The sequence below is a fragment of the Botryllus schlosseri genome, chromosome 14 (genome assembly GCF_051294905.1).
Source record: "Botryllus schlosseri isolate E-star chromosome 14, Bs_hap1, whole genome shotgun sequence".
NCBI lineage: Eukaryota > Metazoa > Chordata > Ascidiacea > Stolidobranchia > Styelidae > Botryllus > Botryllus schlosseri.
In genome coordinates, this window is record NC_137249.1 from 3,480,919 (window position 1) to 3,495,732 (window position 14,814).

Sequence of the window (14,814 nt, forward strand, 5' to 3'; positions counted from 1 at the left end):
AACTTTAACTATACTCTATTGAAAAGATGCTGATTTAACGGCCCTCGCTTCTAAAGATACCGCCGAAAGTCGCCTTAAACATAACAGCCCCGCGACATTTCATCCAAGGGCGTAAGAGAAAATACAATACACGACAGTAGAAGCAGAAATACGCCTGCAAAACACGCTAAACCGTAGACGGCGGCTTGGTACACATCCATCAAGTAACGCTATACACAAGCCAGAGAAGTAATATACAATGAAAGTGCTTTGGAAACCGAAGGACGCGTCTCTACATGAAAACCTGTAAGCGTATTCAGGTTAGTACAAAATTCGGGGATTATTTCTTACTATTTCTGCGGGTAAGCGAGCAAAAACTACATTTACAAGATAACACCGGCGATCAATTTACAGATAGGTAATTAACATCAGGCTTTATTTAAGGCAGGCAAACCGAAATGGATTAGGATTAGAATTATAGCTACACAATTTTTACCGAATTAGACTAGAACTAGAATTACAGAATGCGTAAAAACTTGGAAATTGAGTTGAATTCCGAACTAGGAAGAAACGCAGCAAAAATCAACTTGAGTTCGTATCAAATGTCTGTGCAGCAAGCTCGGCTCGTGGCGCGCTATACAATCCTCCCGCAGCATTTACATGAAAACCAGAAATTACATTACAAATAAAATTAGAGCATAGATACATATCACAAATTAGATTTGAATTACATTACCTGCATCAATTAGACAACTAGAATTATCTAATTGCCCGAGTCTGGTTATAATTTCAGCGCATCAAAGTCGCAGCATGGTGAGTCCTTACGGACGACCTGTGACGTCACAATCGCGAAAAAACGGTCGTCCGAAATCGTGACGACGTGTTACGTATAGCTGGGTTGTACTGCATGAATTACGCGGTATATTAGATGTCTTATTGCTATTTTGGAGTAAAAACAAGGAAAAACACTTGGTTCGTAAGCAAAATAAAGCGCGTAGAAACTATTTATGCTGTTCGAAAATCGGAAAAAAAGTGACGCGATGAAAAAGTAGAATACAAAGCGACCGGGAAACTGGCGGTACTCGGATAAAATCCTCGGACGAACATGAATACAGTCCGCATTTAGCACACGACACAAATTTCCGCATTTCTTCATACGGCGCGCGGCCGTCTTGAAATGATTTTCATTTTTGGTTTATAAATAATTCGCTTTCTCTTCAAATGCCGCGCGAGCGTCCGATGTCGAAATTGATTTCGGGAATGACCGGCCCGTTCCGAACCGGCACCCTGGACACCACCTGGTCCTGGAAAGACCGCATGCACACCACGCAACGGCTGATGCGCGTTCTCAGGTCGCCGGCTTTCAGAGTTTCGGGCACTGGTTTCCTGTGAGAGAGAAAAAGATCAGTACTGAGGAGAATCGCGATGAAAGTAATCAATTCGAAGTTTAGCATTGTATTTTTAATCTAATTAGTATTCCACTACTGAAATTGTTGCATCCAGCCATTGACTGTCAACACGATATACGACATCTCGTCATAATTCCCCCGCGATGTCACAACCCCAAAATCATCTGCCCGTTATTTTCGTTGAAAATTAACGTTTTTTCCAGATTCCAAGGATTCGCTGATTTAAATTGATAGGATGGCTAAGAAAACGTTGCACAACAAATTTGGCTCGATTCCAACTCGCAGATGTCAAGATACAGGAGTTTAAATATTTTGAATTTATATTAAATTTTTTTTTCAATTTCAAATTTTACTGTCCCCCCCCCCCCATGAAATAGTTGAGATGCAAAATAAATTCGATGCAATTTCAACCCGTAGAAGCGAATTTATTTGAGTTTTTCATTCATAATTGTGGGATTACCCCCCGTCAATGCAATTTTTTTGCAAAACCAAAATTTCAAACTGCAATAACTTCGCTTCTACCGGTTGGAAGTGAGAAAAAACTGTTACGCATTGTTCTTTTAGACAACTCGACAATTTCATGGGGTTGACAGTATAATTTTCATGGTTTTTTCATAATAAATTCAAAATATTCAAACTTGACATCCACCAGTTGGAATTGAGGCAACTTTGGTGTGCAACGTTTTTTTTTAGCAAACCTCAAATTTTAACCAGTGAATCCCCGGAATCCGGAAATGAAAGTTCTTTTTTAGTAACTCTACTGCCCGTAGACGACACACTCTCATTTGACCCTTCAAAACATACATTTTCACCACTTCTCTGTATCGGTTTCAACAATTCCCGACAAACAAAAACACTGAAAACTTAATTCCGCACGCACTTGAACATTTGGCTCTGGCTGATCGTGGCCAGCCAGAAGCTGAAACCGTTGGCGAACTGATTGCAAGTGCCTTTTCCGTGACACTCTATGAAGGGCGACGCTCTGAAATCTTCCAAACAAGACCCGGGAGACTGCAGAGACTGTCCGCCTCCCTCAGCTCCCGCCGATGTGTGCTGAAAGGACAGGACGAAAGTTGACACCTTGCAGTGATATGTCTGATATTCATATTTGCTTATCCTATTTATAGATACATTAACATAATTTGTATATATCTATTTATAGAGCTTCTTTGAGGTACAGATCTGCTGTATACAGTTGAATTAAATATATTTCAATGGGAATTATGATTCAAAATATTATTTACATGATACAAAATCACTTGGACCATCTAAAAGCCTAGCCGAGTACTCTGCCGACTTACCATCACAAAGCTGTATCCGATCCACAGGCTCTCCCAGTTCCTGGGACACTCAGGTACAATCTCGGACTGGCTGTGGACTGCTATCGTCATGGAGGGGGCTTCGCACACGGCGCATCGGCTGATGTAGGGCCGGATTTGCTCCTCTGTAAATATATTACCGTAAATCATGAATACTGTCAACTTTTGCAATAATATATACTGCACAGTACCAGGTACACATTTTATATCAGTTTCCAACCAAATTATTAATTCCCTATTCCATAACAACGATAAGCATATCCGCAAGATAAGTTTACCTTGTACGTTTTCCATGGACATGGGCAGTGGTTCAGGTGTGGACAGCCAGAACGAATAATCGTTTCTAGAGGCCACTCGGCAGTTGTTGTTCACGTTACAGAACAGAAAGGGCATGGTGCTGAATCTTCTCATGCAAGAACCCGATTGACCTGCGTAAAATCCATAATTTAAATGATTACCTCTCGACTGGCATTACGGCAAGTCAAGCTATCAATAATATAATGGTTCCAGCCGCTGGACAGGTGTTTTTCTGTGGCTACTATTTAACGTAACTTGGAAATATGGAAAAATCAATGAAGCTAAGTCTCTAAGTAGTATATGATCAAGTTGTTAGAGTTTTAAGTAATAATCCTAGGATTACTCACTGTAAATACAAATTTTTCAAATCCAAGGTTTACAATCACAATAACTTCTACCAGATGGAATTGATCCAAATTTTTTATACATGGATTTTATACACAACTTAACAATTTCATGCTGCAGACAGTAGAATTTGAAAAAAAAAATTTGCAGTAAATTCAGAATTTTTAAAGTCTAATAACGTCACTTCTACAGGTCGGAATTGAGTAAAATTTGGTGAGCAACGCTTTTTAGCCTGACCGTTTTATCAAATGGGCGCAGAAATTTGAAAAAAAGGTAGTTTTGAACAACCCTATTGCGCATATCACTGGCTAAGTATCCTACGTCAGATGAATATGATATATCTTGCATAGGCGAGCTAGTGCTACTAATATATTAGGATTGAGCAAGGAACAGCGCCATCGTATACAATTCAGTCTGCATACCTAGATCTTGTCCATGAGCTCTTTCGTTCCCTTGTATGTAAAGCAACGAATATCCGTCCCACATTTTCGCGGTGCCCAACGGACATTCTGTGACGTTAGCCGTTTGACTGTGCCTCGTGATGAAGTATCCGTGGTTGAGAATGCCGATGCCCGAATCGCCAACTGGACCGGGCGGGCCGTTTCGACCGTTCCTACCGCCCAGACCAGGCGGGCCTGAACACACAGAAGAGTTTCAAAGACATGTCAAACTACTTCGGGTTGAAAACGATAATCTGAAAGTATTCATGGATGTAGTCTAATGACTAATGACTCGGGGTTGTTATGACTCGAGTCATGACTCGAATTATTTTTTTGAAAACGCAAAATGACTCGACTCGAGTCAGCTTGTGTATTGACTCAACATGTACTCGAGTCATTCGAGAAAATAGATTCAGTTACTGTGATACAGGGGCATTTTCGGAGAGTAATCATGACATTCTACTTTTCAAAAATCAAAGTGTTAAAATGAAGCAGTTTTGCCTAAAAAAATGTCGAGAATCAGCATAGTGGTCTCTTTTTATTCTAATTATTATTCGCCCTACAGTAGATGCAGTCCACTATACCTGGCGGTCCTTGTGGGCCCGGTTCTCCAGCCACACCATTATCTCCATCCCTACCATCCAACCCGTCCCGACCGGAATCTCCTTTCTGCCCGGCGGACCCCTTAGGCCCAGCCGGTCCACGTAAGCCCCGCAGTCCGTTCAGACCCGGCGCCCCAGATTCACCGCGTGGCCCTTCCGGGCCTTGCTTGATAATTGCCTGGGCGTTGAGTCCCGCCGGACCGGCTGGTCCGGTGTCTCCTTTTGGACCTTCCAGACCGGCCAGACCTGCCGCGCCGGGTTCTCCTGCCTCGCCGGTACGTCCTGGGAAACCTTGCAAGCCTATGTCGCCTTGGTCGCCTTTTTCGCCACGTTGGCCTCTGGCCCCTCTGGCACCCTGGATATTAGAACACAGAATTGTAGTCGTTGGTGGTCATTACCTGGGTTGTAATGACTCGAGTCATGACTCGACTTGAGTCCGACTCAAGTCGCTATTTTTTGGTGACTCGACTTGACTCGAAGCATTTTTTCAAATGCGTAAATTGACTCGACTCGTTCAATTTTTGTATTGACTCGACTTGTACTCGAGTCATTGTGCACGACTCGAACCAAGTCATACGACTCAAGACTAGGACGGCCAAGACCGACATTTCATTGTAATTTTGATGAATAGTCAAGTCACCACATTATCGGTATTTCGTCTATCAGTCCTGATACTTGGAAAATAGGACCAAAAACTGATAAAAACGAGGAAAATTACGATATTATGAACGCGAGCCATTTTATATCGCTCGAGCAGAGTTGAAAAAAGTGGGTTGATCCGGCAAAACGGAACAGAACAGCGAACATAATGACTTGGACTCGGACTCGAGTCAAAACACGATGACTCGGACTCGATCATCTACTCACCAACTCGGACTTGACTCGGTGGTGAATTGAATATGACTCGACTTGACTAGAGTCAAAATTATAAAAGTGAGATTGACTTGTGACTCGGAACCTTGTGACTTGGTTACAACCCTATGAATTACTTCAAGTACATTTTGCCTACTTGATGGTTTTCAGTTTTTCGGGCAAAACATAAATTCAGACAGACCGCACACTAACCTGAAAACCGACCGACCCTTCCGGCCCTGGAGCGCCAGTAAACCCGGCAAGACCCGGTTCGCCCTTATCACCCACACTGCCCTTAGCCCCGATGATTCCTGCCAATCCAGTCAACCCTGGTACGCCTTGAGTACCTAACAAAAAAATTGCGACCTAGTTAGCTGCAAAAATATGACATACAGTCCTCGGTACAAACCTTTAGGCCCGGCCGGACCAGGTCTTCCGACCTCTCCCTTTTCTCCCTTGACCGAATCTCCCCTGGGGCCGATGTAGCCTCGTTCGCCTTCAAGACCCTCCGGCCCAGGCTCACCCACTTCACCCTTCTCTCCAGTCGGACCCCGAGCACCCTATGATTAGGAGATTACAATATTTGAATGCATCAGTATAATATTGCATACATGGTCACTAGCAAAATACTTAAGAGTTATAGCTACACAGCTTTTTCCAAATTAGATTAGAATTACAGCTACACAGCTTTTTACAAATTAGATTAGAATTTGAATTATAGCTACACAGCTGGAGTGCACAGATTTTTCCAAATTAGATTGGCATTAGAATTATAGCTACACAGCTTTTTCCTAAATCAGATTAGAATTAGAATTATAGCTACACAGCTTTTTCCAAATTAGATTAGATTTGGAATTATAGCTACACAGCTTTTTCCAAATTAGATTAGAATTGGATTTATAGCTACACAGATTTTTCCAAATTAGATTGGCATTAGAATTATAGCTACACAGCTTTTTCCTAAATCAGATTAGAATTAGAATTATAGCTACACAGCTTTTTCCAAATTAGATTAGAATTAGAATTATAGCTACATAGCTTTTCAAAATTATACTACAATTAGAATTATAGCTACACAGCTTCTTCCAAATTAGATTAGAATTATAGCTACACGGCTCCTTCTAAATTAGATTAGAATTAGAATTATAGCTGTAAAGCTTTTTCCAGATTAGATTAGAATTAGAATTGGATTAGATACACAAGTTTTTTTCCAAATTAGATTAGAATTAGAATTATAGCTGTAAAACCTTTTCCAGATTAGATTAGAATTAGAATTGTAGCTACACAGTGTTTTTTTTTCAGATTAAATTGAATTAGAATTATAGATGCACAGCTTTTCCCAGAATAGACTAAAATTAGAATCGTAGCTACAAAGTTTTTTTTCCAAATTAGATTAGAATTAGAATTATAACTGCATAGCTTTTTTCAAATTAGATTAGAATTAGAATTATAGCTACAAAGTTTTTGTTTCCAAATTAGATTAGAATTAGAATTATTACTGCATAGCTTTTTTCAAATTAGATTAGAATTAGAATTATAGCTACATAGCTTTTCAAAATTATACTACAATTAGAATTATAGCTACACAGCTTCTTCCAAATTAGATTAGAATTAGAATTATAGCTGCAAAGCTTTTTCCAAATTAGATTAGAATTAGAATTATAGCTACACAGCTTTTTCCAAATTAGATTAGAATTAGAATTATAGCTACATAGCTTTTCAAAATTATACTACAATTAGAATTATAGCTACACAGCTTCTTCCAAATTAGATTAGAATTATAGCTACACGGCTCCTTCTAAATTAGATTAGAATTAGAATTGTAGCTACACTGCCTTTTCCAAATAAAATTGAATTAGGATTATAGCTGTAAAACTTTTCCCAGATTAGATTAGAATTGTAGCTACACAGCGTTTTTTTTTCAAATAAAATTGAATTTGAATTATAGATGCACAGCTTTTTCCAGATTAGACTAAAATTAGAATCGTAGCTACAAAGTTTTTTTTTCCAAATTAGATTAGAATTAGAATAATAGCTACACAGATTTTTCCAAATTATACCAGAATTAGAATTGCATAGAATCAGAATTAGAACTGCATAGCTTTTTTCAAATTAGATTAGAATTAGCATTATAACTACAAAGCTTTTCCCAGATTAGATTAGAATTAGAATTATAGCTACACTGCCTTTTTCCGAATTAGATTAGAATTAGAATTATAGCTACACAGCATTTTTCAAATTAGATTAGAATTAGAATTATAGCTGCAAAGTTTTTCCCAGATTAGACTAAAATTAGAATTGTAGCTACACAGTTTTTTCCAAATTAGATTAGAATTACAATTATAGCTACACATTTTTTGCAAATTAGATTGCAGGCATTTTGCTATAATTAGCCTAATTAGACAGCTAGAATTATCTAGATATCCATAAGTGACAGCATTCTCACCGTGATGCCGACGTCTCCCTGTTCACCCTGTGGTCCGGCTGGACCCACGCGTCCCGGCAGGCCTTGCGGTCCCGCGAGAGATTCTCCCGGTTCCCCTTTACTGCCGGTAATGCCGTTCAGACCGTTCATGCCCGGGTAACCGGGTTGACCCACGGCCCCCTTTTGACCAGGCGGGCCGGCCGCACCTGTGGTCGAAATATTATATATTGCGAGCAAGCGTCCACCTTGACTGTGGGTATGGTTGGGTGGGCGAAGGAAAAAAACGTTGCACACCAAATTCGGCTCAATACCGACTGGTAGATGTGAAGCTACAGAAGTTCGCAAAGTTTGAATATAACATGAAAATATTGGAGATTTTTTTCGAATTTTACCGTCAACCCCATGATATTGTGAAATTGTCTAAAATAACGGCGCATAACAATTTTTGCTTAATTCCAACAGGTACAAGCGAAATTATTGCAGTTGAAAATTTTGGATTCGAAAAAATAGCATTGACGATGGGTAATCATAGAATTATTATTGAAAAACTCAAATAACTTCGCTTCTACTGGTTGGAATCGCGTCAAATTTGTTTCGCATCGTTTTTGTAGACAACTTAACAATTTCATGGGGTTGATAGTAAAATTTGAAAAAAAAAAAATACAATTTTTTTATAATAAATTTAAAATTTTTAAACTCCTATAGCTTCATATCTATTGGTTGGAATTGAGCCAAGTTTGGTGTGCAACATTTTTTTATATCGAACAATTTTATCAATTAGCCGCGAAAATTAGAAGAAAAAAGCTATTTTTGAACAACCCTTTGCACTACACGTTTCATATGCTGTGATTCGCCCAATTCCAACTATTCCAATAAAAAATAATATTAATTTCCAATCTCACCATCGGCACCATCTCTGCCCATTTCGCCTTGCAGTCCGTTTAGCCCGTCACGACCGGATTCGCCCTTTTCGCCATCCGGACCAGGGAAGCCTGGGACGCCGGGACTGCCTTTTCGTCCCGTCGAACCTTTGGGTCCGATTAGACCCGCCGGACCGGTGGGTCCCGTGTCACCTTTGTCGCCAGGCGCGCCGTCGAGCCCGTTACGTCCCTAAAAAGTATGTGGGTAAGTCTGGGTACCAAATGTGGTTTTCTAGATATTTGGGTTACTCACTAGCCAGAAAATTAACGAAATATACACAGGTTTGTCCAAATTAGATTAAAACTAGAATTATAGCTAGTTAATTTCCTAATTAAATTATGATTAGGATTATGGCTACACCGTTTTCCTTCAAATAAGACAAGAATTAGAATCATAGCTACACAGGATTTTCCAAATTAGATTAAAATTAGAATTTATATCGGCATCGATTTTTGTTTTCAAATCAGATTCGAATTAGAACTACTAAATTCGCGAAAACTTGAACATTGAATGAATTGATGTCAAATGTCTGTAAAGAAAGCTATAGTTCTCCTGTTGCATTTCCGGAAAAACCACAAATTAGATAAGAATTGAAATTTCGAAAATTAGATTAGAATTATATTACCAGCATTTTGCACAAATAGCCGAATTACACAACTAGAATTGTCTAATCTGTGTCCGAGTGTAGAGATGACATATTCGACGCTCCAATAAATTATCATATTATCATTATTAATAATTAAGTAGCTGATCACTTTGACCACTTTTGACTTTATTAATATATTCAGGATCAAATTTCGCAGTCCAAAAATAACTTCAACATTATTAAGACACTGTCCATGATTTACACAGGCCTAGCTTACCGGGACACCATCCTCTCCAGCCAGCCCTGGGACACTGCTGTCTTCGCCGGCGTAGCCTCTAGGACCAGGCGGTCCTTGAACGCCGTCCCGGCCAGTTTCGCCACGGGCACCTTTCATTCCCACTTCGCCGCTGGGACCTTGGGGCCCTTCGGACCCCTTTTCACCGTTAAAACCTGAAAAAGGGTGACGGAATCGTTAGCCTGGTAGCTTTCTGTAATCTTGTATCTAGCTTCCATAAGCTAAATGACCTAACCTGGGGTCCATTGCCCCCTTGGGGATTCTCGGACCCGGGTTGTAATGACTCGAGTCACGATTATCTGATGACTCGAGTCATTTTCTCAAAATACGGAAATGACTCGACTCGAGTCAATATGTGTATTGACTCGACTATTGACTCGACTTGGACTGGAGTCATTGCGCATGACTCAAAGCAAGTCACATGACTCGAGTCTCAGACGGCTAAGACCGACATTTGATTGTAATTTCGAAGAATAGTAAAGTAACCACACTGTTGGGATTACGTCTATTGGTACTGGTACTTGAAAATGCGACCAAAAACTGCTAAAAGCGAGGGAAATTAGTATATTATAAATGCGAACCATTCGATATCACCAAATAGAGTCAAAAAAGTGGCTTTAACGAGACTTTAACTCGAAACTGAGCAGTCAACGCTATGACTTGGACTCGGACTCGAACCTCGTCTCTCTCGGACTTGACTCGAGTCATAACTATAAAAGTGAGATTGACTTGTGACTTGGTTACAACCCTGATTGGACTAATTCTGAGAGGTCAATGAAACTACAACTAGAAAACTACATTGCCCTTTACCAGTCGCCATAGGACTCCAGCGAAACTAATGGCCTTTTTGGTACAACTACACTACACAGACGAGACCATACCATGAACTGGGGAGAAGTGATGGCCTTTTTTATCCATTAACTTCAAGATTAGGGGGTTCAATGTAACCACAAAAAATATGCTACAAAAAAATGTTCACGAAGCACTGCTGTAAAAGAAATGAATGAAATCGGCCTTCATCGGTATCTGACACTGATTCCAAAAACATATATTGCAATCCAATCAGGGCACTGAAAGCCCCAAAAAATCACTCTCAAAGATGGGAATTGGCACTTCCCAAACAATTGTCGTTGTAAAACAAGGAGGCGTGGCACAGAGTCTTCATTGTTTGTTTTTAAATAAAAACATTTCAACATACCTGGCGTTCCAGCGCGTCCTTTTTGGCCAGGGATGCCGACGCCAGGAGACCCCATGTCACCCTTGCTGCCCACGAATCCGGTTTTACCCTTCTGTCCGAATTCGCCTTTGGGTCCGGGCGGTCCGGTCATTCCGAACATTCCAGGATTCCCTGAAACAGGAAATTTAAAATTAAATTTTTTGTCATTTTTAAAATTTTTCGAAAATAGCGTGACCATGACCATTGTTATTGTGTGAGACGCAAATTTTCCGTTGAAATCAGATTTGTGACAGCTAGAAAATTATCGGCTTTTCCAAATTAGATTAGAATTAAAATTACAGCTACACAGTTTTTCCCGAATTAGATTGAAATTCAATTAGACAGCTAGAATTATCTAGTCCAAGTCTGCTACAACAGCTTACCCTTTTGTCCTTTGTCTCCTTTGCTACCAAGGCTGCCTGGTCCGCGCATGGCTTGGTCTGCGGAGTCACCCTTATCGCCGGGCTCTCCTTTTGGGCCCGTAGGTCCGGTCTCTCCTTTCAGGCCATTCAAACCGGGCTGTCCGTCTTCGCCCTGGGTCCCTGGCTCGCCGAGGTCACCCTTCACACCTTGAGGACCTGTGGTAGTGGTGTTAGATTATTATCGGTATTGAACACTTTTTTGGGTAATTACGTGAATGTGATTATCAGGGCGATTTTTTTTTGACACGTCAAAATAAGTCGAAATATTGTCAAAATTGTTTGCAAAGTCAAATTTCTTTGACCCCCACAATTCGTTTGTATCGTAGATGTTTGCACTGTCGGCGAACCTATCATTAGACATTTCACAGCTTGTAGCCTACTTTATAGGCCTACCGTTGCAGACAGCCCATTGTCTGTTCATTGTGAATCATAAACGGTCAAATGAAACAAATAGATTGACATGGTGTTGTGCTCAATGTACCGCAATATCCTGACTGAAGCAAGACTGCGCGGGCATTGGTTCTTATACCCGAGAATGTAGGAAAGTATCTTTCGTTGTACTATAACCAACTTTAATTATTTCTACCATAATACGTGATGTAACTACTGGAATTCTTTATAGGGCCAGATTTTTTTTTCAAGTAAAAATTTGTCAGTTTTCAAGTCAAAAACGTTTTTTTCAGGTCAAACTACTTCGTAAAGACAGACAGTACCAACCAGAAATGGTAGATACGTAGTACAATTTTAACATTACGTGCGAAAACACCTAATTTGTATATGCGAGGTCAAAATTTGGTCATAATCAAGTTTTTTTAGGTAAAAAAATGTCAAAATTTTGATCTTTCAGGTCAAAATCTTCCGTTTTTTAGGTCAGAAAAATCGTCCTACTTATTATACACGCAGCAATAGCAGCAGCAGAGCAAACATCAAGCAGACACTCACCAGTTTGCCCCGGAAAGCCTTGCTGGCCTTCCCTGCCCTGGATGCCTTTCTCTCCTTTCTGGCCCAGGTCACCTTTCAAGCCCGTCAATCCCGCCAGACCCGGCTCGCCTTTCTCGCCAGATAAGCCGCGCAGTCCCGGGGCGCCGTCTTGACCGTCGTCGCCGCGTTGACCGACCACGTCTCTGCCAGGTGGACCGGGGTCTCCAGTCATGCCCTCCGGGCCTTCGCGACCTTGAAGATTTTACAAGGTGTTAAGACCGTTGAATTTATTAGTGTGACGATGACCTAAGGAAGTGGTTTTCAAACTTTTTATACCCAAAACTGAGTTTTATAAGCATCCTACCATAGTGTCCGAATTTTATGGACACAAGCACTGATTGGTTAATTTCACACTTTCCATTTGGATAAAGGCAAGTTGACTATAATTAATCTCTCTGTGAATTCGCTGCTTACCAGTGAGTCCCGGCAGCCCTTCAGGACCTTGCGGTCCGGCAGGTCCAGGCAATCCGTCGCCGACAGGTCCCTGTGGGCCAGCTGGTCCTGCCAGTCCCATAGAACCTTTTTGACCTGAAAATATATTCAAATTTGTAAGAGGTAGTAGTTAGGAAGAAGAACATTACAGACTAGAACCAAGTCATAAGACTCGAGACAGACATTTCATTGTAGCCTCGAAGTATAGTTGGTCACCACGTTATCGGTATTTCGTCTATCAGTCCTGATACTTGGAAAATAGGACCAAAAACTGTTAAAAGCGAGGAAAATTACGATATTATGAACACGGGCCATTCTATATCGCTCGAGAAGAGTTGAAAAATGTAGGTTGAACCATATTGAACTCAAAGCTGAACAGGGAGCATTACGACACGAACACGACCCTCTACTCACTGACTCAAACTTGACTCGGTGGCGAATTGAAAATGACTCGACTTGACTTGAGTCAAAACTATAAAAGTGAGATTGACTTGTGACTCGGAACCTTGTTACTTGGTTACATTTCACTCCATATAATCTAAAATATTATTACCTGGGCTGCCTGGTCGGCCTTGCCGTCCTGGTAGTCCGGGCAAGCCTGCCATCCCAGTCACGCCAGGTGGGCCTAGCTCTCCTTTTAGACCTGGTTCACCGTCTTCTCCTGCATATCCGGCGAGTCCAGGTAAGCCAACGCCAGGCTCTCCCTTGAAATATTAAAATGTTTTTATAATACGGTGTAATTCTGAACTTGTGGGTTAACAAAAACACGGCGACTCCTATAAGCTGGATGAAATTCGGACAATTAGATAATTCTAGTTGTCTAATTAGACTTTTTATAGCGAAACTGCCGGTAAGCTAATTATAATGTAATTTGTGAAATGTGTCTATGCACGCTAGGGCTGTTCAAAAATAACCTTTTTTCCTGAATCTTGCAGGTTACTTGATTAAATCGTTAGGTTGCCTTAAAAAACGACGCACACCAAATTTGAATTCATTCCAATCAATATTCGCCGATTTCGTAGAGTTTGAAAATTTTGTATTCGCCTAAAAATGCAAAAAAAAATGTTTTTCAAATTTTTCTGCCAACCCCATGAAATTGTTGCGCTGTCTTCGAAAACGATGCAAAACAAATTTGACGCAATTCGAAGCCGTAGAAGTGGAGTTATTTCAGTTTTTCTTTGATAATTCTGGGATTATCCTTGATTGGTGGATCATCCCAGAATTATCATCAAAAAACTTGAATAACTCCGCTTCTGCAGCTTGGAATTGAGTCAAATTTGTTTTCCATCGTTTTTGAAGACAGCGCAACAATTTCATAAAGTTGGAAGGAAAATTTGAAAAAAAAATTTTTTGCATTTTTAGGCAAATTCAAAATTTTCAAACTCTACGAAATCGGCGAATATTGGTTGGAATGAATTCAAATTTGGTGTGCGTCGTTTTTTAACCGTCTCCCGCCGGCGTGGGTATTTTTACCCATTGCCGTTAGAGGGAAGCGTACTGTATTAGAACCACTATATATCCCGTTCTAATCGTGCTAGGTCGCTGCTGTTCATGTCTGCGGATAGATATTGTTTGTGCAAGTTCATTGATACCATATAATTTGATATATATTATAACTAAGACGTCGAAATCGGATATCAAATACCGTAGATAAATATGTTGCAAAATACACTGTCTCGGCAACACGCGCGGCATTGACCACTCTCAGATAACGTACTGTATGTTTTGTTCTAGCCGTCTTAGAGCATAGTTGTTTCTTTCTGTGAAAAGCTAGTGTCCATACAAGTTCACACATATCTTCGTATCTGATATTAGTTACATATAAGCTGTTATAAATCTATGTGATAGGCCGCGTGAAAAAGATATCCGCCGACCGCATCATTTCGTGGAAACGCGCGTTCCCGATACCCATCATATACCCTGTCGTATATTTGGTTTTATTCGTCATAGCCAGTCGTTGTAGTTTGTTTCTATGAATAGTGCTTGTCAGCTTCTGATTTTCTTCCTAAAACAACTATACTAGTTATGTCTGCATCGCTCAAGGTGGCATTTGAAAACCGGGAAGCGAATTCTCGCAGCCTACCGTACCAGCTTCAAGAAGATGGATGAATACTGGTCACAAAACGGGATATGTATCGAGTTGTAATAGTGATATACCTTCATAGATTGTGTCTGTGAATAGTTGCTGCCTATACGATTCTAAATAATGGCTAATAGTCAAGTATAATTCGGAATAAATACAATATTACTCAGCGCATATACCTACGCAAAAGTGTTCATCTGGATATACAAA

The 14,814-nt window shown here is 40.4% G+C and overlaps 1 protein-coding gene across 2 annotated transcripts in view; it reads right to left on the reverse strand.

Moving 5' to 3' along the window:
• The window catches only part of LOC145455991 (uncharacterized), a 36,886-nt gene continuing 22,072 nt past the window's right edge, over positions 1–14,814 (reverse strand). The window contains exons 23-38 of one of the 2 annotated variants that reach the window (XM_080334017.1): positions 13,075–13,225; positions 12,504–12,617; positions 12,051–12,281; positions 11,070–11,264; positions 10,669–10,818; positions 9,453–9,625; positions 8,571–8,778; positions 7,690–7,874; positions 5,653–5,803; positions 5,457–5,590; positions 4,374–4,746; positions 3,772–3,984; positions 2,986–3,135; positions 2,690–2,832; positions 2,269–2,441; positions 1–1,365 (exon numbers count right to left, since the gene is read on the reverse strand). In XM_080334017.1, the coding sequence (XP_080190143.1) occupies positions 1,197–1,365; positions 2,269–2,441; positions 2,690–2,832; positions 2,986–3,135; positions 3,772–3,984; positions 4,374–4,746; positions 5,457–5,590; positions 5,653–5,803; positions 7,690–7,874; positions 8,571–8,778; positions 9,453–9,625; positions 10,669–10,818; positions 11,070–11,264; positions 12,051–12,281; positions 12,504–12,617; positions 13,075–13,225 (2,913 nt within the window). In that variant the 3' untranslated portion in view covers positions 1–1,196. The remainder of the gene's footprint in view (positions 1,366–2,268; positions 2,442–2,689; positions 2,833–2,985; positions 3,136–3,771; positions 3,985–4,373; positions 4,747–5,456; positions 5,591–5,652; positions 5,804–7,689; positions 7,875–8,570; positions 8,779–9,452; positions 9,626–10,668; positions 10,819–11,069; positions 11,265–12,050; positions 12,282–12,503; positions 12,618–13,074; positions 13,226–14,814) is intronic. The other variant, XM_080334018.1, reaches the window with a different exon arrangement.